Source organism: Eleutherodactylus coqui, chromosome 1, assembly GCF_035609145.1.
Source record: "Eleutherodactylus coqui strain aEleCoq1 chromosome 1, aEleCoq1.hap1, whole genome shotgun sequence".
Lineage (NCBI taxonomy): Eukaryota > Metazoa > Chordata > Amphibia > Anura > Eleutherodactylidae > Eleutherodactylus > Eleutherodactylus coqui.
In genome coordinates, this window is record NC_089837.1 from 119,359,535 (window position 1) to 119,383,047 (window position 23,513).

Here is a 23,513-nt window from a genome sequence, read left to right on the forward strand (position 1 = left end):
GATCCACTATATACTCTAGGAATCCTGTTATATATGGATGGTTTTTAGAATGACAGGGATAGTGCAATCTCTTTAATACATTCAGGAACAAATACAAACCTACCTCCTATAACGATCATAAATAAAGTGTTCTCTATACACCAAATACCCAACCCTGTTTTTTCTGAACATAGACCCCTGATGAGACTTGGTACAGTTAAAATGCGTTAGGTCCACGCTCTGCGTATATTTACAATGTCATATCTATCTACGGGGCTTTTTGTGACCACGGTCACGTTACAGTGCCTGTTTACCTGGATAAAGTACCCACTCTCACCTCAGATATATGCTAATGCGATACGGATTGGAAATCTCCAGGGCATAACACTATTATTTGTTGTATGTTCATATGCGTATAGTGCCTAAGGCACGGGTTCTTTTAAAGTATTTAAGCAAAAGTTATATTTTATTTTTAGATATTTACCCACTTTCTCAGTGAATCTACCTATTATGTGATGCTTCTTTAAACATTTTTTGTTTTGGCATTCAATCAAATACAATTTTTCTTTTTTGGGAGGGGTAGGGGACATGTAATTTATGTTTATCTGGATTTTTCCCTTCAATTAAACTTTTCTGAACTATTTTGACACTATTTCTTAGTCCTTCAAGGGAACTTGAAGATGCAATAGTTCAAATGTTATGATAGTACACTGCATTACTTAGGAAGTGCTTTCTACTAAGCCTATGAAAGCAGGCTGTTAGACTCTGACAGAGGTGGAGTCTAATAAACTGAGATAAATGGCAGACATGGAGGCATTTTCAGCTTTCTGGCGGCCATGGGATCTGCAATCACAGTGTTTGCTGCTGATGAGTAAAAGAAGTATCCCCTCCCCCTGTCATCTGCTTAAATGCTGCAGTTGCTAATAATCTGACATGTAAGGAGTTAAATTGCCAGGATTTGAGGTTTCTCTTTTTCTGGTTGTTAGAGCAGAAGCCTGGCTGTCAATAATCAGCTAAGCCACCATCTTAAAAAGATGTATGTGCAGGATAAAAGCCCATTAGTAAAGTCAGTAAAAAAGCATATCAGTCATCACTAAGGGGTTAAATGCACGCACAGCAGCTTTAACCTGACTTACCAACAGGAGGCATAAGCAATAAAAGTACCCAGGGCAGTATGAACTCTAAATACAATCCTGGCTGCAGAGCTACAATTTTCAGTGATACGTGGTTACTGAATAACCTTGAGAATCTCTCCAGGAATTTACAATTCACAAGTGATGATTGTTTATCTCCCCCACCAAGGTGACCTCATCAAGTGCAACTGTCGACTGCTGGAACAACAAATTACCTGGCTCTATGTCATTTCCCTGCAACAGCCCAACAGAGCAGAAGCTGCTCACATCCAGTCTTGTAGCCATTAGTATCACGCATATTGTTTACACACATGTCTAATGATATTGTATCAACTGGCAGAAAATATCACACATGTCTAATGATATTGTATCAACTGGCTGTAGGGTTAAGTCAATGAGCCAGTTCTTACTTGGTGAATGGGTAAAGCCCATGTCACATAGATCAATAAAGCATGCTGGAACTTACAACAGAAGAAAAACACCCGGAAAACAGGTTTATTGGCACTTTACATCTATTACATGGCAACAATTAAAAAAACAAACCATTGCTACTATTTCTAGCTGTGGGCTTTGTAATGTATCATGAGCCTTCTTGCACTCTGACTGTCAGAGCTCATAGAAATAAATTATTATTAGCGTCTGTGATTACAATTGCCACAGAAAGGAGACTCAGGAGTAGAATACATTATCCATTTGTCAAAAGCTCTCCAGCAGACTGTGACTTGCATAAATGGTTTGGATTTGAATCAAGCCCCTAACCGTGAAGGGGATATTTCATCCTCTCAGACACTGGATCAGGATGTGCCTGTGCAGACTGGTTAAACGTGCAGATTCCACAAGGCTGAAGGATTCCAGCACCAGGAGCTGTGGACAGCAGCACTGTCTGTGGAGGACATAGAGAGACACAGGCACTGGGGATCAGCACTACACAACCCATCCTCCAAAGCTTTTCCATCACAACTGCCTAATACCAGGAGTATTTCTTCAACAGCATCTTTACCAAGGCTGAAAGATGTTACAAGACTGTGGAAGTTCAGTCTGGGAGACAGACAAAGCAATGCATTCACCAGCACACAAGGTGCCCATCTTGCTTCTAATAAGGGGATGTTAAAGGGCATTTTCACTACTAGCATATTTCCATATTCTTATAAGAAGTACATTCTATGTATGTGCTGTTTTCTCTGCCCAATGGGGATTTTATATTGTGTTGTTTGCCAACAAATGACTGTAACTTTATGGCAAGTATAAGGCTAACGCTTCTATATCAGCAATAATCCAGTGCTTGCAATTTTGCTGCATAGCGTGGATGTGAAATCAGACCAGAAAATGGTAAGTTAATGAAATCTCATCTGTTTTTCTACCTACAAAACTAAATAAAATGATACTAGAAAAGAGATGTATGTTTTATGAATGTCTATAGAATGCTTTTCACCTTGGAGAAGGAAATGTATTAATTCTAAATCTGCAATTTTCATTCTTACACTTGTGTAGCTCAATATACCAAATAATCGATAAAAGCATAGTAGTATTTTTCCCCTGTCGTATACCTCAATAATAATTAATTCATCCTTCCTAAAATCTCAGAGCTATGCCAAAATTTGTATTGAGGTATATATTATATACACAATGGGGAATATTCACTAAGGCAGTATGAACTCAGAAAAAGCAGTCTAAAAATTTGCCAGATTTCTCATAGTGGGTAATACTGCATGTTAAATTTGGCAATCTGTTGACACTTTTGTATTACTTCATTCCGCCAATTGGTTGGCTTAGTTTGTGCCAAAATTTTGGTGCAATTCCGAAGCACATTACCGCATTTAAGCCACACACACTTTTCCACTGAGCCATGCCTTTTTTGACATGCTCCCTTGTTATGGAATATATAGAAAGTGCCCATAATACATAATAAATGGGATACAAGGCATGCATGCCAGTTTTCAGCCTCAAAATATGGGAGAATTTAGGCGCGTTTAGTTTAGCAAATACTCCCCCCTTTTGCGTGACTAGTCTCACTAACAAATATTTTTTAGTTGAGTAAAAGAAATCTGTAAGATTTGCAAAAGAAAGTTACAAGATTTGAATTGTTTATTAAAGGGATTATAGCACAATCCCAAATTATCTCCTAATCCCAGAATAGGAAATAATTTATTGGTGGGGGTATCACCACTCAGACCCCCAGTGATCCCAAAAACAAGGGTCCCATTTCCATTGTACTCCTGACAGTGGGCTTACTGCACCCTTTGCAGTGAAAAGGAGACTGAATAGAATGGTGGTTGAGGGCTTGTTGAGACAAGAGAATGTTTTGGGCTTATGTGTGCAAAAAAAATTGTGTCTATTAGAACCATTGGTTTCCTATGTGTTCACATGGCCATTTTTTACAGACGCAAAATACCTGCAAAAGATAGGACATGCATGCGTCGGTAAGGTCCGTGCTGCGTGTAACATCGTGTGATGTTACAGGGAGACCCCTCACCACTGAACACTGTGACATCATTGTCACAGTGTTCAATGATGAGGAAACTGCAGCCGGGACGAAAGAATCTCCTGCAACACCTGTGGCAGAGATTAGCAATGTTCTCCCATTGCTTTCAATAGGGCTGGCGCTGCTGCCGCCCCATTGACAGCAATGGGATGCAGGCAACCCCTGCAGTGATTTTCGGGGAAGGGCTTGAAATATAAGCCCTTCTCTGAAAATAAGCTCTAGCTGAATGAAAATAAAAATATTACCTAGCAGCGCTGTCGGGGCTCCAGCACTTCTTCTCTCTGGCTCCCCAGCAGTGTTCTTCTCCATTTTCTTCTGGCCGGGGATTTAAAAATCCCTGCCTCTTGGAAGCACTGCCTCTGATTGGCTGAGTGCTGTGACCAATCAGAGGCAACACTTAGCCATTCATTTTAATCCCTGGCCTGAGGAAAATGCTGAAAAACACTGCTGGGGAGCCAGAGAGAAGAAGCACTGCAGCCCCGACAGCTCTGCTAGGTGATGTATTAATTTTTTGTTTTTTCATTCAGCTAGGGCTTATTTTCAGGGAAGTGCTTATATTTCAAGTCATTCCCTGAAAATCACTGCGTGGGCTGCCTGCATCCCATTGCTCTCAATGGGGCGGCAGCAGCTTCAGCCCCATTGAAAGCAATGGGAGTACATCACAATCTTCTGCCACAGCTGTGGCAGGGAATTCTTTAATCCTTGCTGCAGTCTCCTCATCACTGAAAACTGTGACAGTGACATAGGTGTGCAAAAAAAAATGCTCGTCTAACCAAGGCCTGAGTAAAAATGCTGGCGCTCCATTCATTTTTACTGTAATTGCTAGCGATAGCTGAGCAGCAAACAATTTGGGTATTTCCGGCAGCCCATTGAGATGAATGTTGTGCCGACTGCACATGCTGGGCAAGCGCTCCATTCAGTCTGACATCACTGCAGTGGGGAGAAGCGACCCCGTAGTGACAGGCAGAGGGGATAAAGCTCTCCTTTAACTTGTGATTCTGGTACAACTACTTTAAAATATTTCATGATACAAGTTACCATCTGTTACCTGTTTGAAACAAATTGACACACAGTTTATGACCTCTTCATGTTGTTCTGAAAAGATGTAACTTGCACCTGCCAATTGGACTTTGCTAGAAAAAATATTTTATAGGTTCACTTAAAACATTGTACTTCCCACTTAATTGGAAAAAAAAAAGATTTATAAGATTTTATACAGTTCCTTTTTAGACTGCAAGTTCTTCTGGAAGGTCCTGATAGTGTATTACCAGGGGAACTATTGTGTACCTGGAATTATATGAAGTCTATTGAAATCTGTGACCATTTATTGATTCTGAGAAATGGCAGTTCTTGACTTGGCTGTAAGCCTTAACTAGTAACCCACACACTCTCCACTGCGTTTCTTTACCATCAGTACATTTTCAATACTTCAGTAACCTCACTGTTTTCCTCCAGATGTTCACCAGACAGACGAAAGTCTTCAACACAAGGGTTTTAGAGAAAATCCAGAGCATAGGTCCTGCTAATATTTATTCATTCACAGCTAGTTCAAGTAATACTGAACTATAGTACCCACATAGTACCATAAGGTACCTGAGTTATACTGTCATACGGTACTAAATATTAATGTCAAATAATAGCATCACATTGTGTGAAAATAATACTGCCATAGGGTGTTTATATAAAACCTTCATAGCCTGCATTGCCTTTATATTGTCACATTAACTTTAGTTTCACTAATGTACCATTATGACAAACATAGTACATGTATACACATAGCTCTGAGGCTTCAGGCCCTGGGCGATTGCTCTTGATGTTGGTTCTGACTTTGTTAGAGGGAATAATTTGCATTTTTCTCTGTCACTTGCTATCATGCCATGTACACTCAAAAGCAGAGAAGCAAGTGAAATATCTAAAAGAAGGTAATCCAAGGTTATGTTTGCATGGATCCCGGAGCAGCGAAATCCACACCAAATGCTTGTGCTGCAGATTTCACCTCCACAGGATAAAGTGATATACTGAGGATTTACAATCCACACTGCAGGCCAATTTACACTGTAGCTTTCGTTATCCGCAACATATGGATGAGATTTTGTGAAATCCCATCCACATTGCTCGAGCTGTAAAATGTTACGGATTTTCCACATCTAATTCCGATACATACCATAAAGATTCTAAGTGTTTTACATCAAACAAAACAATCATATATAAACGGTATTGTTATCTACTCTAGACATTTCTAATCAGCTGATTGCAATGTATTTCCCTTCCAGTATGGATTCATTAATACCTGCTTGAAGTCGCTGGTGATTGAGAAGTATGGTGAAGAGACGTGGGATTTACTGAGGTGAATTGGTAGCATTTAATGAGTTCATAGAAGCAGAATCATTGTACCAATGTTTTATTTACATTACTATCCTTTACTATTAAACATGTTGTTACAGACATAGATGTTAAGCGCTCATACATGTTACTAAGGGCTCCCTCACACGGGCGTTTTTGCGCGTTTTTGCATTTGCAAGATTATTGCACACTATACACTGAGAATAGAACCCACTGATTTCAATGGGTTTGTTCTCATTTCCCTTACTTGCACACGTAAAAAAAAAGCATGTTCTACTGTTGTGCGCATTTGCATGCTAAAGATTCCCATAGAAGTCTAGGGGTGCGCAAATAAGAACCAATGATTCAGTTGAATGAATTTTAGACGCGCAAACTCCTTGCACCAATCAAAGATAGGACATATGAGTGCAAGGTTGCATCTAAGCTCCGTGGTGTGCACAAAGATAGGACCTGACTTATCTTTGGTACATGCTTTCCATAGACTTCTATAGGAGCTGGAAAGCACGCAGCTCGGACCTCAAATTGTGGGAACGGGCTAATTCAAATAGCTGGAATTCACCCGTTCACGCAATCTTTTGTGCAGTATAGGTGCAATCTTTTCACGCACCTATACTGTGTGCGCACAGCACTCGTGTGAATGGGCCCTTAAATACACTAATAAGTGTGCAAGAAAGACGTGTTCATAGTGCAAATGTATTGTGCTGAGTTCTGCGCAAAAATGTGTATGCCCATGTGAAATGACTGAATTAATAACTTCTGTCTAAATAGACACCACATGTTTATTATTATTATACATGGTACGATTCAAAGGTATTTCAAAGTTGGAGGTTCTTGGATATTATGAAAGTGTTGGTGGTACTAAATAACTTAAAGAGACCCTCCGGTCCCAGACAAACCAAGATAGCTGCACCATTTCTCTGACCACTAATGCATACTGACGACTAGTGGTGCATTGTATGTTTAGCATTGGCCAGGCCAGTGGTGCTCACAGTTCTGACCAGTCAGAGCAGCATACAGTGTCTTGCACACTGCTCAATAGTGATGCATCAGTAGTCTTATCAGGTATGGTAGAAATGGCGCAGCCATCTTGGTTTCTCTGGGACCAGAGGATTGCTTTATATGATAAGCCATAATTTATGGATTTCAGTTAAAATATCTGGCTTGTATTAGGCATCACATTTACTGCACCTGAAGAAAATAAAAATTATCTGGCAAAATACGTAAAGGGGTATTCCAGATACTGGGCAAAACTTTCAAAATTTCCCTAATGTTACCATTTATTGCCATTATTCCAAACATGCATCTAAATCATCAATCTGAACTACAGTACCTTTTTTTGCTGGCCTGCACCACCGCTATGTTCCACCCAGCCGCAGATTTCCACATTGTCATGTGAATTTGCAAAGACTACATCTCCCACAATGCCCCACTGCCAGTTACTGAGGAGTTCGCATTCACAACTGTACGACCTGTGTCGTCATTACAGAATCTAAAGGCACTGAGAATGCCTGACCTGTAAAAGAGCGGAGCATACAGGTCATAACCACTGGAGGGGGTGGTGGAGGCGGGGGAGAGACCACGGGTAGAGCAATATCTCCACAGCTCTGAAAAATGTTAAAACACTATATTTCAAAAGGCATTTAACTTTTACAGTGAATTGCTGCAATTCCTCTTTAAAGGGATTGTTGCATGTTTGAAAGCTATTCCCTAGCCAAATGCTCAGCTATCTCTGGCAGACTGATTGAGATGGAGTTGCAATGTGCATGTGCTACAGCCGCTACTCTCTCTTCCAGACGCGTGGGAGTCCCATTCTTGAGATCAGTTGGGGTCACAGAGGTCAGACCTCTAGTGATCTGAAAGTTGTCCCCTATTTTGTAGAAAGAGGATATCTTTCAAACATGGCACAGCCCGTTTAACGTGAATATTCACTTTTTTTATATCATGTCATGTTTAGATCCTGCCTGATGATTAATTTTCTTAATATATTTTTCATAAATTGCTTTTCTGACACCAATCTAATAATTTCCTGCATAGACATCCACTGATAAAATCCTGGCAACTTGTAGTCACCACTAGAGGGATCTTAGAAGCTCGCTAGGTTCATGCACTCTTTTAGTGGCATCTACAGACACCTGAAATGCTGTAATTTGACTCTTCGTCTATGTAGGACACTTGGAGCTTTACATTAGGAAAAGTGCAGTGGCCATCGCTATAAAGACACATGATGATATTAATCAGGACTGAATTTTGAAATATTGTTCACATTCCTAAAGAATGAAGCAACTTTGCAAACAGCCTTCTATAAAAGATTCCTACTGTAGTGGCCCAGAACGTCTATTCCTGGTCCCTCCATAAATGTCATACATGTAATGTCTTTTGTGTAGATGAGCTGTGCAAATTGTCTAGTCTCCTGTATATTGCACAGCTGCAGCAAGTGAGAGGTTAATGTCTGCATGAGACTGGGAGATGTCTGCAAATGTATCAATTTATGTCTTGTTATGTGGTATGTGAGAGAATATAAATATGAGTGATTTGGGTGTAGTCTAGGGTTCCATCACAGAGTCAGTTGTAAGTCTATCACAGAGTCTTCAGCAGAGAGCCACATGGGGGTACCTTCAACCCTCATGTGGTGAAGTGATGGAGGAAAAGGAGAGGTATCCTGAGGACCCCAATGCCAGGAGCCAATAGAGAGTGAGGAGAAAGAGAGACTGTGAGAGATAGCGTGAGAAAAGAAGTCCAAGACCACCGTGCAGAGGTACTGTATTTCAAGAGTGTCTGTGGAGTGACCCTGCTCCTATCCTCCTTTGGAGAGTTCCCCTTCCAGGAGCGGTACCTGACAGATAACGCAGGCCTGCAGGACCGGTGTCGTCCTCAGTTTCCTCCATGACCTCCAACTGTTTGTTCTTACCTGCACTAGTGTGTTCCTGATTTGTGTGATATTGAAGTTTCCTAGTAAAGTTTTGCCAGGCCCTGACTGTTCCCAGGGACTGAGGTACTTCAACTTTACATTGTGTGTGAATTCTCTTTATTACCGCCGAGGGTCATACCGGTGGGTAATAGAAACGGTGGCGTCACGCATGACAAAAAAGTATTCCTGTTCCATCTATATTGGCCATCCCTCTCCAAGGGGTGTCCGGAAGAGGCCCAGAGCTGCTCTGGTCGAGGCTATGTGTGTCCCTCCGGGAGGGAGCCTGGTAAGTGCCACTGTGACAGGTGACCACTCTACCCTCCCTGCTCCTCAGCGTATGCCCCGTGTCCTGAGTTGCCTTTTGGACATTGCACCTACCACTTTGTGTCTAGAGCTTGTATGCTGACTTACATGTCTCCATGATGACAGACTATAAACTATAAAATAGTATATACTATCTTCCAAGTGTATCTTAGGGCTTTAACAAACGAAAGTTAAACGCTGTGATTATGCATAACAAAAAGAATGGATCTCATTGATTTCAATGGGTTTAGTCTCACTTTTCTTTTTTTATGCCCGATAGTACCTCACCTATCTTTCTGTGTTTTGCGCACTAAAGACATCCAGAAAGATCTATGGGAGGTGAACAAACACGCACATCTGTCTGCGCGGGTATGCGCTAAATGCAGCACATACCCATGATCAACGGCACCTTGTTAGGCAACTTAGCCTTTTAATTGAGGGCGGGGTGATTCCCCCACCCGTGTGAATGAGCGGTACCTGTGCAAATACGCTCCATTGAGATAGTTGAGGAGTGATATATATGACTGCAGGATTAGATCATTTTTACTTAAAGGCAACCGGTCACCAACCTACAGCACCATAAACTGAGTTATGGTGATGTTAGGGAAGGTGACAGGGAGCCGGGTGATGTATTTTTTATACTCACCTGCTCTTGAAGTTGCCATGCTTGCACTCCCAGAGAATTGTATGGAAGAGCGCGCACACAGCAATCTCAAAAGAGTCAGATTTCCATGCTTCACCAGGTGACAGCACTCGAACAAGGGAGCAGGTGAGTTTAAAAAATACATCGCCCGGCTCACTGTCACCTCCGCTAACAGCACCATAATTTAGTTTATGGTGCTGTAGGCCAGTGACAGGTTCCCCTTAAGTTGCAGTGTTTCCCAAACTCCAGTCCTCATGACCCCCTCAAGTTTGCAAGAGAAACTACACCTGTGACAATGTCTGAGTCGCTGACAATAATTACAGTACGTCACCTATGCAATACTATGGAGATCCTGAAAACATGACCTATTGGAGGGTCATGAGAACTGGAGTTTGGGAAACACTGCATTGGAGTAATAAAATAAATGGTTGTGGAGGTTGACATAACCTTAAGGTGCTACTAGACATGAGCGAGCACCCAAATGCTCGAGTCCGCGTTATTCCAGTCGAGCTTTTCGTAAAATTCGAGGGCTCTACTCGAGTAACGAACCCCATGGACTACAATGGGAGACTCGAGCATTTTTGTATGTCGAACACAGACTTGATGCTCACTCGAGTAACGAGCACCATCGAGTATGCTAATACTCGAACGAGCATCAAGCTGGCCACAGTATGTTCGCTCAATTCTAGGTGCTACCACTATTCCTCAACTTTCTGTTCCACTGATTTTTCAAAAACATCCGCTGAGTTCTTTCTTCAGCTTAACAGCTCACCCCAAACCGTTTACCCTGTGACTAATCTTGTGGATGTCAATGCTGTTGGGACTTATGTTTGACAGGACTCACAGCACTTTGCTGCAGTGAACTTTACCTCTGGAGATATCCGGTATCAGAAGTGGTTGCGGCATTTTCAACTTTGTCAAGTAGGCAGTGTATGGAAAATACACAGTCCAACACTTTGTCATTTTGTATAAACATTCCTCATTTTAGCCGATGCACACAAACATAATGTGCAGCATATTCCGCACAAAAAAATTTGATTTCAATGAGTACGTTCACATAAGAGTATTTTGTGCGCATATTTTGTTTGCACAAAAAAAAACTGCGCCGCATTCTCTATTTTCCTGAACATTTGCACAGGGAGAGCACATATTGAACTAATTACACTATTTGCCCATTTCAATGGATGGGAGCATGGTTGTGTGTTGTTTTTTTTTTGTGCATGCAAAAAGTACAGTACAACACGTACATGCTTACGCAAATTTGCAACGCCCATTGCGCAAATACACAGCGTAAATGCCCTAGGGAAGAGACACATGAGCTTAATTGCTAATACGCTCACCGCAGCACAGCCTATTTGCACATGAACAAGGTTTGAAGAGCATTGTAGTTAGCCTGTGGTGCGCATATTACTGTAATTTTTGCATGTGCCATACCATTTCCGTGGAATTTAATGGCTATTTAAAGCCTAATAAGGTCCAGCTGCCCTCTTTTCCTGCATTTTGCGCAGTGGCCCACCCTTCCTTTTGCATAATTTCGCCCCTGCCATAGACTTCTACGGCATTTTTTACTGCGCAAAATGCAGGAACATAGAGCAAGACCTATTTTTTGCGCCTGCACGAAATATGTACGCAAAACGTGCTTATGAGAACAAACTCATTGAAATCAATGGATTCTAATCTCTATGTAAAGGAGCCCTTAGGGAGTTCAATTCCATCGCTCAAGCGGTGTCGGAACATTTCCATTTTAAAATATTCTACTGTTCCAAAGGCAATTTAGGTGACAGCTGTTCTTTTTCAATGTCTAAATTTGGCATGAACTCACCTTTTTTTAATTAGAGCATTTTGGTGTTTGATGATGATCTATATTGTTGAGTGTTTCTGCTCACTGGACAGACTCCATGTCAATTGTTACTGACTATATTCATGCTTTTATCTTGCATAGTAATCTGTAACTTGGCATTATTCTAATTGGAAGGGGTGTCTGGTTTAAGGTGTATAGATCATGTTCTCTAATAAAACCAAGCCATATTAATGGACTATACATTTTGAGTCACTAATTATGATAAAAATGATGCTAAATATAAAAGGGCTTTTCTGCTTTGGACCATTTTTTGTTAGAATAGTCTCCCTAAAGACATACTGCTGCTGTGATATCCTGCAATCATCTATAAAAATTGTGAGAACTGGCAGCAAATGAGGAAGTTAAACATTTGCAAAGTTCTCATTTAAATCAGGGGGCTTTCCATGTTGTCAGGACTGGCATAGGGAGGGGGAAAACTAGGCAATTATTCTGTGCCCCTGTCCCGAAAGGGTCCCCTGGGGATACAGAGTGCCTGACTTTTGGTCTATTAACCCGGGGGGGAGCTCCACTTAAACTTTGTCCACTCATAGGATCAGGGTACGGTGAGTATACATTTTATTTACTTTTGGGAGGCACAATGGTGGGTATTTTTATTGTATAATGGTTCAAAGTGGGATATTAGTGAGTTTTGGGAGGCAAAAAGGGGTCATTATTAATAATCACCCCAAAACAGTAATAACCTTCGGTGCTCCGTACACAATAAAAAGCTTAACATTATTGTTTTCCAGGAGGATGAAAGGGGGAATTATGACTTTGTAGGGACACAAAAGTGGACATATTTACTGTTCAGTGGGAACAAGCATGGTTATTATTACTGTGTTGGGGCAGTAATGGGACATTATTATTATAAGGGCTTAAACAGACAAACATAGTTCTGTTGTGCGGCCATGAAAATCATGGCCACATAATGGGACGAAACGAAACCACTGATTTCAATGGTTTTGGTTTCACTAGCTCTTTTCTTGGGCATAAATCCTATGCCCGAGAAAAGATAGGACTTGCCCCGTCTTTCCTGCACGTAGTTAATATTGTTTGGGGGCACTAAGAGAATCACTATTACTTTGTTGTGGCTATATTATTGTGTAGGGTGCAAAGGGCTGCGATACAACTTTGTGGGACACTTTTACTGTGCAGCACAATATTACTGTCTGTGGCATAATATGGGCCACTATCTCGTTGGCATTGTTATTTTTGGGAACATTATCAGGCACTCTTTGTTTTTAATGGTGCTATCTGATGGGTAACTGTAGTTCTGAAGTGCGCTATTTGGAGGCACTGTGCAAAACAGCATATAAAATAGTAAGGGCAAAGGGGAAGCAAAAGGTATAGAATTGGGCGTAGCTGCAGGAGAAGGTGTTTGTGTGGGTTGGGCAAAATAGAGAGAGTGCTGGAAAAGTGAGGCACCAATGAAAACAGGGCACCAAATTCTTCTGAAAGAGAGACTTTGTTAATTTGACAGGAAAACATTTTAACCATTATAAGCAGATCAACATTACACATTTTGGAACAGTGTATTTTAAAGGATAGTTGTTTTTTAATGTCTCTTGATGATTTTAGGTTTTTTACTTTGTTCTGGGACAGATGAGACTTCTTCTTTATACTAAATTATAACCAATTCATTTTCATTTACAAGGTTGATCTAGATAATAGGAAAATGCAGGGGTTTTTTTTCCGTTTTCGGTGCTTTCTCAAGTGTCTATAGCACACAATTTAGTCCTGGCCTGAAAGCAGGTCTAATGACCTGAACTAACAGTTCAGTACATGACAACCATGGCTAAGCAGGGATTAGTGGCAAAAATGTGCCCACATATTACACTTGTGTGATACCAGCTTTAAGGCCAGTTTCACAACTGTGTCAGAAGTTCCATCACAGATCCGTCTCAAAATACTGGAAGAAAAAGCGCTGCATACAGTGCTTTTTCTTCTCACCAAAAGCCGGGTAGCTGTGTGGAAAGTGGATGGACCCCATTATAGTCAATAGGGTTTGTCTGGTGCTGTCTGGTTCCATCTTTGGAATGGAGTAGGGAAACGAAACCCCAAGCGCAGTTGTGAAACCATCCATGTTTGCAAATTTGAAGAAGTCAACTGATTTGACTCATTTTGGAGTAGACACACTTTGATGAATATGTCTAGTGCCACGAGAAAGCTAGAACTCTTTATGAATATGGAAATTAAAGGGATTATCTCATGAAGAAAGCAGCTGTCCATATGCACATTTAGGGCGTCGCATTCTAGTACTGGATTGGAATCTCGGGCAATTTGGTCAGGCGGGGGTCAAGGCGGGGGTTGGTACACAGAGAAGGCGATGCAGTACAGAGGATTCAGCAAAGACATAGTCAGGAACAAGCCACTGGTTGGTACATGAGAATAATCTACTTAGAAGAGACCAGATAGAGGTAGGAACTTTGGAAGGAATTTTTTCCTCCAATTGGCTAAATTGGCTTCTGTCTCATTGGTTTTTTTTTGCCTTCCTCTGGATCAACAAGGATGGGGGTGAAACAGGCTGAACTAAATGGACATTGTCTCACTTCAGCCTAACATACTATGTTAAAGGCTGAGGGCTTAGAGCACAGTAAGCATGCACTGTAAGGAGGGACAAGGTCAGGTTTTTATAGTGAGTCCAATCAAACTACAGGGTGGAACTATTTAGGCAAATAGAAACAGGAGCAGAGAACAAGGACAGGATTCAGCAGAAGAGCTGTTCAACAGGCTAATAGTTCATTGGGGAGAGCCGTTGTCTGGCATGCAGAAGGTCCCAGGTTCGAGTACTGACATTAGTCTCCTCCTACCAGGATGACTTTTAGACATCCCAGGAGCCGGCTCTCCCAGATACCTACTGCGAAACTCCCTCATCAGCCAAGGGGCATGGACATCGCAGGCCTGCTCCTAGGAATTCTCCTCTGAGCTATATTCCCTCCACTGGACCAAAAACTGCAATTTTCTTCTAAAATTCCTAGAGTCCAGGATCTTTTCCATCTCATACTCCTCCTTCCCTCTGACATCCACCGGTAGAGAAGGTGGCTGAGTCCTTCCTGGAAAGGTATTTTCTTTAAATTGCTTGAGGAGTGAGACATGGAAAACTGGGTGGATCCTCAGGCTGTCAGGAAGATCCAGATGGAACGCCACCTGGCCTCTCTTTGCCCAATAAACTTTTGCCCAAGCTGGGGAGAGGGTACACGAGTCTTAAGGTTTTTGGTCAATAACCATACTGTATCTCCTACCTGGAATGTAGGAGAGGCCTTGCAGTGTCTATCTGCTACTTGCTTGGAATTCTCTTGGGCCTCTCGTAGTACCTCTTTTAACCTTTTCTAGGTTTCTTGTAATGGCGTCGGTCTATGGGTGATGGTTGGAACAGGAGTATTGACAGGGATGCCTGGAATAAAGACGGGATGTATACCGTAATTTTTTTTAAAAAAACGACTCTGAGAGGTGGACCTGTGTCTGGCATTGTTACAGGTGAATTCTGCCATTGGTAAGTAATCCACCCAATCATCCTGGATGTGAGAAATACAGCAGAGATATTGCTTTAGAGTCTCGTTCATACTCTTGTTCTGACCATTGGACTGGGGATGGAAAGCAGAAGACAGGTGAACAGTGATCCCTAGCCTAGGGCCATACAGAAGTTCCTCCAGAATCTTGATGTGAACTGAACCTCTTTGTCTGAGACCATGTCATCGGGATTCCCGTGAAGTCTAAATATTTCCCTGATCACCAATTCCACAGTGTGTTCAGCTGTGGGAATCCCTTTGATTGGGATAAAATGAGTCACTACAACCAGGATGGCAGTCATTTCTTTAAAAGGAGGAAGAGTCACAATAAAGTCCATAGATATAGATCCCCAAGGCCTGGATGGGACTGGATGTGGCTTTAGGAGGCCCAAAGGATGATCTTGTGATGCCTTGTTTCGTGTGACACGTGTTGCAATCAGGCCACCAGAAGGAACAAAGCTGGATTTCCAAAGTTTTTGTGATTCTGGCCAGCAAGTTTGCAATCATGGACCAGTCTAAGGGTTTCAAGTCGACCAGCATCCAGAACATACAGTTGGTCTTCTTTCATTCAAAACCCCTTTTTGAAAGAGAGGTCCACATCCTCATAGGGATGATTGAGGAAAGGGTCATTTTTATACCCTTTTTTGAACTTTGTTAGTAGTTCTTTTGATTTAAGAATACCCAGGATATTTTGGGGGGACAGAAAAGTACAGACTGTGTTAGGCCTTTCCTCAGGTTCAGCAAGAATTCTGGACAAGGCATCATTTCTGGAACTGAGCCGGTTAGGATACGATAAAGTTGAATCTGGAGAAGAACAAGGCCCATCGTGCTTGTCTCGCTGATAGTCCCTTCGTTGTACTGAGAAATTCTAGATTCTTATGGTCCATAAGAACTGTTACCAGATGATGGGCTCCTTCCAGGAGATGTCTCTATTTGGAGATAGCAACTTTGATGGCTAAGAGTTACTTATTTCCAATGTCATTATTTCTTTCTGTAGGTGATAAGGTATAGGACAAATATGCACATAGATGTAGCTGCAATTTATCTCCGATACATTGAGACAACATAGCTCCAAAAGCCAGAGGCATCTACTTCAACGACCAAAGGTAATTCAAGATTTGGGTGGACCGGTATCGGTGCAGAGGTAAAGAGAGTCTTGAGTTTCTCAAAAGCGGTCTACGCCTCTGAGGACCATGAAAACTCTTGTGCTTTCTTGGTGAGGGAGGTGATAGGTAAGATGATCTTGGAGAAGTCATTTATAAATTTCATGTAGAAGTTCGCAAATCTGATGAGTCGTTGTACATCTTTTACACCAATCAATGATGGCTTTAACTTTGCTGCAATCCATACTCAGTCCACCTGGAAAAATTATAAATCCCAGAAATTGCATCTGGGTTTGTTCAAGCTCATAGTTCTCCAGTTTGATAGAGAGATGATTCTTTTGGAGTCACTCCAAGACCAGGCGTGCGTGCCTGCGATGTTCCTCCAAGTTGTCAGAGAAGATAAGGATGTCATTGAGATTTACCACTATCATGGCCTGAATCTGGTACAATTAACTCAAGGGAAAATATTGGATTATTTCTAGCTGCAGTGGTTGCTACCCAATACAGACCCAAGCACCGACACCCCTAATGGATATACAAGGCATATGATGAAGATTGCGAATTAATAAATTTGTGACGCCAATGTCTCTTGTCAGTATAAAAGAAATACGTGTACATGTAAAGGAAAGCTGTTCCTCTCACTGCCTCTTGCTCTGTCAGATGTTCCTCTCACTGCCTCCCGTATCCCTTCTCCTTTTTCTCCTCATTTTCTGTCAGCTGATGCGCTCCGACTCCTTTTCCTAAATAACAAAGTATGCACGCTTAAAATTACACAAATAGACTCCGCCCCCCCCCCCCCCACTGACATCACTAGACTATCCCCCTCCTGCTTCAGAACAGCCACTGTGACTAGAAAAACCCGATAGTGGAAGAAACCAGGGGGGTTCTCCCACAGGGCACCTCCTCTGACCCCAGAGGAATATAGAGGAGGATCCCCAGGGACTTACTGACCGCCAAAAATGCCCTGTGTGACCTTTGGGGCCACTACACCACCACAGATTGTTCCAACAGGTCTCGAAACATGTTAATAAAGTGCTGAAAAGTGACAGAAGCATTGCAAAGGCCGAAAGGCATAACCAAGTATTCGAAATGTCCATATTGCGTTTTAAAAGCAGTTTTCCACTCATCCACAGTATGTATAAATGTATAAAGGATTGTAAGCTCCTCTCAGGTCCAATTTAGTAAAGATTTCGGCTGAACGGAGTCTCTCCAGCAATTCTGGATTTAAAGGAAGAGGGTAGAGATTTTTAATCGCAATCTTGTTTAGTTCCCTATAGTCAATACATGGCCACAGGGTTGCGTTTTTTTTTCCCTAAGAAGAATATTCTTCTTACATAGGAAGAAGGTTGAATGAAGCTTTTCTTTAGGTTTTCCTCCTGGTATTCTCTGAGGAACTTCAACTATAGTTCAGAAAGATTGTAGATTTGCCCGAATGGAATAGTTGTAGTTCGATTGTCTCCCGAATGACCGGTCTTGACGATAAGTTATGCTTGCAATGTTATTAGGGAGAGCGTATATTCTAAGTCCATGAAATTCCCTCCTTCTTTGCAGAGCATTATATTTTATGGTTCTCATTGGGGATTGCAGAATGGAGGGATGAAGGATGGATCTCATCGCCGCCTTGAGTTATGGGTGGAGTAGCCTGCATGGCGATAACCGACTGTTTAGAAACGGCAGGTCAGTTATTATCTTGGTCAGCTTGACATAGGCTGACTGATAGCCAAAACATCGCTGCTGTGTTTTATGGACCTGTGAAGGAATAAAGATACCCTGCTGGGATAACGCTTTTCATCGCATGTTTGCTGCCAGAACTACTTATTTTGCTTTGAGGACGTTTGTGTACCTTGGATCTGATACTTTTATCTGGCGTGCAGTGGACTGCTATATATTTATACACACCCCTTCGGCTGGAGGTATTGAGTGTGCTGCTGGATCTCTGCTCTTTCTCACAGTTTATTTTTGGGGTAGGGCTTATATTTCAAGTCACCCCCCACCCCCAAAGAACCTCGCATGTAGTGCTACAAAGTCACGCGACTTTGTAGCGCTGCAAAATCGCGATATTGCCGCAAGAAGATACAGCAATATCGCACAGACCAGCGATGCGATATTACTGCGATTTTCTCACGGCAATGCTATGTTGCCCGTGTGAAGGAGGCCTTAAGGAAACTTTTTAGACAGACCGCTATTTCTTATATTTATGGACTTAATTGAGACCAGGCCTTTCAAAGACTGAAATCCTTTCAAAATAAATAAAACGTAACCTTTAATTACACTATTATAAAATCTTATACCAAAGAAAAGGACCTCATAACATTTATTTGTAAATAAGTAACAGATGGTTTAATAGGGTATGCACCTACATTTAATTTGGTTAGGGCCAAAAAAATCCCTCAGACCAAATCTCCCCCAATTGGGAATAGTTAAGGTGTACTGGACAATTATGGTATGGCAATAGTGCCAATTTAATAGTCCGGTTATATTTTGCCAGGGTGCCTGCCCACCTTTAAACTCATTAATTTAAAATAGATGGTTTCGGGGATGTGTTTATTAGTCCTAAAAAAAGGCTCTATAAATACTCAACTCAGAAGATAGATGGTTTCAAGGACATATTTATTAGTCCAAGAAAAAATAGGCTCTATAAGTACTTAGCTCGACGCGTTTCTATCGCTTTCGCGATTCATCAGCAGCCGTATATTCAAAGTAAAATAGAGCCCAACACGAAATGGATCAGACAAACTGGTGTACGTCTATATCTTATGATAGTTCTGAATAGATCATACATCCAGAGTCTGAGAAGCTCGGCATATCAATGTGCAGCTAAGCACAAAAAAATTCTCCTAACTTGGAGGTGCCGAGTAGGTTGATAACCATCTGTAATGATCCAGGGCAGATATCCTGGTTTTAGATACACCAGATTAATGCTGATATCTGCCGCCTGGAAAATTTAAAAATGATGCTGCCAGATGGATTTTTCTAGGGCATAAAGTCCGGTAACTTGTCTCAGAGTATAGGATAATCTGGCCTCAGCCTCAATAAATTACTATCCTCTAACCCTAAGGTCCCTAGAGTTGGTAAAACCAACCGTTAGAGTATATAATAAATGCCCTAACTAATTTGCCCCTTGCTCATGACTCGATGCTAGTCATTGGTCAAAGTATTTGGACAGGAACCAAAATAGCAAGAAGAATCGGCAGCAGCTCCAGCCCTAAAGGTAGGCTGGAGGCATCTGACATGCATCCAACAGTTGCTACCTTACAAAGCCCAGTAGGGCACTCCCTTAAGTCGGTGTGTGCCTTTTAAACCAATCAAGAACTCACAGACCACAACCTGGGGCTTATAGGACACTTGATAGACAGTCTCATTGTACATGAATTATGCCTCTTTGAATGCTAAAAAGCAATGGGGCATGTATTCCATTTCCATGTCGCATCATCATATATGTCTGATCACCCATTATCGTAATAGATCGCTTAATCCAGCCTTCGTCCCTGGGGTTTATTATGCGGCGCCCGTCACATGACAAGTATCATGTGATTGGCCGCGTCAGCGCCGGCACTTACCCTGCAATGACGTCTCTTGCCATTGTATGATCGGCCCTCTATAGGGGGTGTGGTAAACAGCCGCGGTCATGTAAAAGAAGTCACATGACCCGCCGCGTCATAGGTGAAGGGCACTCCCACGGTGATGCTGAGTCTCATAGGAGGCTTTCAATCGCGCCGCATGACACAGCGCGTCATCAGTAAGAGCACTCCTCCACTGACGCTGAGTCACGTGGGACGCTCTGTATCGCGTCACCCGGACTCCGCCCACACACAGGGCCCGTCATGCATATTGAAATGTAAGGGGTTTGGCCAAATGCTAATAATAAGTCCCCCTAGTTGTTGGGTGGTTCGGCCGCTGACCCATTATAGCCTGCTGGGGGTCATAATCAGGCTTCATCATACAGTATAATAAGAAAGCTCCCTTTAAGCCACCCCATCCTGAACTGCTAACAGATATTGATGAACTCTTTTTAGCAGGGATATCATCCGGTCAAAGTGGGCGGAACCTCAAATGATGATAGACGGGGTGATTATAGTGATACTCTTTCTTAGTGGATGGAAGGAAAAATATATGTTTGACTGTTACTAAAGTATAAAGCTGGTGAAGTATCATCAATGCAGATAAATTTAAATCTCCTATAGAAGAATATAATCAATTTATTCTTCATCAGCGGTTCTGATGCCCATAGTTTGCTGTCCAAGATGGTGTATAAAGGCTATATCATGGTAAGTAGTGCCCAATGATAGATATCAAATAGGGAGATTTTAGAAAATGGTACCTCAAACGAGTTTTTCCGAAATGCAAACAAGAGGTTTGAAACATAAGAGCAGATTCAGAATTTATCGCTACCCATGGGTTTTAATGGATGAAGGAACTATATGAAAGTACCTCGTTAAGGCCTTTAGGAGATAGACAATCCAATCTGAACGTCCACTCTGCCTCTTTTTGTAGCAGTATTCTGTCCAGATTTCCCCTCCGGCCGTATGACCTAATAGACTCAATCCCTTGAAATTTTAGCTTGCTGATATATCTCCTCCATGAGTCTGTCGGATATGGTTTGCGAGGGGATTCTTTTCGCCGCATCTTATATTACCTACGTGCCCCAAAATTCTACGCCGGAATTGCTGTGCAGTTTTTCCCACGTAATTTTGGGGGCAATCACATGATGCCAGGGCATTTATTATATACTCTAACGGTTGCTTTTACCAACTCTAGGGACCTTAGGGTTAGAGGATTATACCGTACTTTATGCCCTAGAAAAATCCATCTGGCAGCATCATTTTTAAATTTTCCAGGCGGCAGATATCAGCATTATTCTGGTATATCTAAAACCGGGATATCTGCCCTGGATCATTACAGATGGTTATCAACCTACTCGGCACCTCCAAGTTAGGAGAATTTTTATGTGCTTAGCTGCACATTGATATGCCGAGCTTCTCAGACTCTGGATGTATGATCTATTCAGAACTATCATAAGATATAGACGTACACCAGTTTGTCTGATCCATTTCGTGTTGGGCTCTATTTTACTTTGAATATACGGCTGCTGATGAATCGCGAAAGCGATAGAAACGCGTCGAGCTAAGTACTTATAGAGCCTATTTTTCTTGGACTAATAAATATGTCCTTGAAACCATCTATCTTCTGAGTTGAGTATTTATAGAGCCTTTTTTTTGGGACTAATAAACACATCCGCGAAACCATCTATTTTAAATTAATGAGTTTAAAGGTGGGCAGGCACCCTGGCAAAATATAACCGGACTATTAAATTGGCACTATTGCCATACTATAATAGTTCAGTACACCTTAAAGGGGTTGTCCCGCGCCGAAACGGTTTTTTTTTTAACCCCCCCCCCCCCGTTCGGCGCGAGACAACCCCGATGCAGGGGTTAAAAAAACAACCCGCACAGCGCTTACCTGAATCCCGGCGGTCCGGCGTCTTCATACTTACCTGCTGAAGATGGCCGCCGGGATCCTCTGTCTCCGTGGACCGCAGGGCTTCTGTGCGGTCCATTGCCGATTCCAGCCTCCTGATTGGCTGGAATCGGCACGTGACGGGGCGGAGCTACACGGAGCCGGCATTCTACACGAGCGGCCCCATAGAAGACTGCAGAAGACCCGGACTGCGCAAGCGTGGCTAATTTGGCCATCGGAGGGCGAAAATTAGTCGGCTCCATGGGAACGAGGACGCCAGCAACGGAGCAGGTAAGTATAAAACTTTTTATAACTTCTGTATGGCTCATAATTAATGCACAATGTACATTACAAAGTGCATTATTATGGCCATACAGAAGTGTATAGACCCACTTGCTGCCGCGGGACAACCCCTTTAACTATTCCCGATTGGGGGAGATTTGGTCTGAGGGATTTTTTGGCCCTAACCAAATTAAACGTAGGTGCATACCCTATTAAACCATCTGTTACTTATTTACAAATAAATGTTATGAGGCCCTTTTCTTTGGTATAAGATTTTATAATAGTGTAATTAAAGGTTACGTTTTATTTATTTTGAAAGGATTTCAGTCTGTGAAAGTACTTTAAAAAGTTCACTGATCCTCCTGCAACTGTGACTCCTAATTGAGACCAGGGTTGTACTGCTGGACTGGCACATTGCCAATGTGGTTCCAATATACAAAAAGGGGTCAAGAAGAGAGCCTTGTAACTACAGGCTGTTAAGTCTCACTTCAATAGTCAGTAAAATATTTGAGGGGTTTCTGAAAGATGCCATCCTGGAATACCTTCGAGGAAAACAACGGTATAACTCCTCATCAGCATGGGTTCATGAGGGAATGATCATGTCAAACCAACTTGATCAGCTTCTACAATTAAGTAAGTTTCAGGCTAGACCTGGGGGAGCCTATTGATCTCGTATATCTGAATTTTTCTAAAGCATTTGCCAATATTTGCACAGACACTGTGCTGGAGAATAGGCTAACATATAAAATAAGACAGCTCGGTGTATGGAAAATGACATGGGGATACTAGCTGACTGTAGACTTAACTGGAGCACTTAATACCAATTAGCTGCTACAAAAGCAAATAAAGTTTTGTGGTGCATTAAAAGAGGTATAGGGGCGAGGGACGAGAACATTATTCTTCCACTATATAGGGCACTTGTCAGGCCTCATATGGAATACTGTGTACAATTCTGGACACCGGTGCTCAGGAAAGACATTGCAGTGTTTAAGGGGATTCAAACATGGGCAACTAAATTAATAAACAGAATGGAAGGATTAGAATACTCTAGATAGACTAAATCAAAATTGGGATTATTCACCCTAGAAAAAAGACTATTAAAGGATGACCAAATAACTATGTATAAATACATTAGGGGACAATCCAAGGATCTCTCCCATGATCTGTTTATACCCAGGACTGTGACAGTAACAAGAGGGCATCCTCTACAGTTAAAGGTTTCATCACCAACACAGATGGGGGTTCTTTACTGTAAGAGCAGTGAGACTGTGGAACTCTCAGCCTGAGGAAGTGGTGCTGGCAAAATCCATAGAGGAGTTTAAGAGGGGACGTCTTTTTAGAGCACTATGACATTACAGGATATAGACATTAAATAGTCAGAAGCGTTGCTGATCAGGGGGTCTTCCGACTGATGGACTTGGAGTCAGGAAGGAACCTTCTCTGAAGAGTGTTGATCCAGGAAATATTCTGACTGCCATTATGGAGTCAGGGAGGAATTTTTCCCCCCAGGGTGGAGTAAATTGGCTTCTGC

General features: G+C 42.0%; 1 protein-coding gene across 1 annotated transcript in view; it reads left to right on the top strand.

Moving 5' to 3' along the window:
- Positions 1–4,934: 4,934 nt before the first annotated feature.
- The window catches only part of LOC136626924 (guanylate cyclase soluble subunit beta-2-like), a 77,515-nt gene continuing 58,936 nt past the window's right edge, over positions 4,935–23,513 (top strand). Inside the window, exons 1-2 of the mRNA XM_066601910.1 lie at positions 4,935–4,955; positions 5,868–5,941. Coding sequence (XP_066458007.1) covers positions 4,935–4,955; positions 5,868–5,941 — 95 coding nt within the window. The remainder of the gene's footprint in view (positions 4,956–5,867; positions 5,942–23,513) is intronic.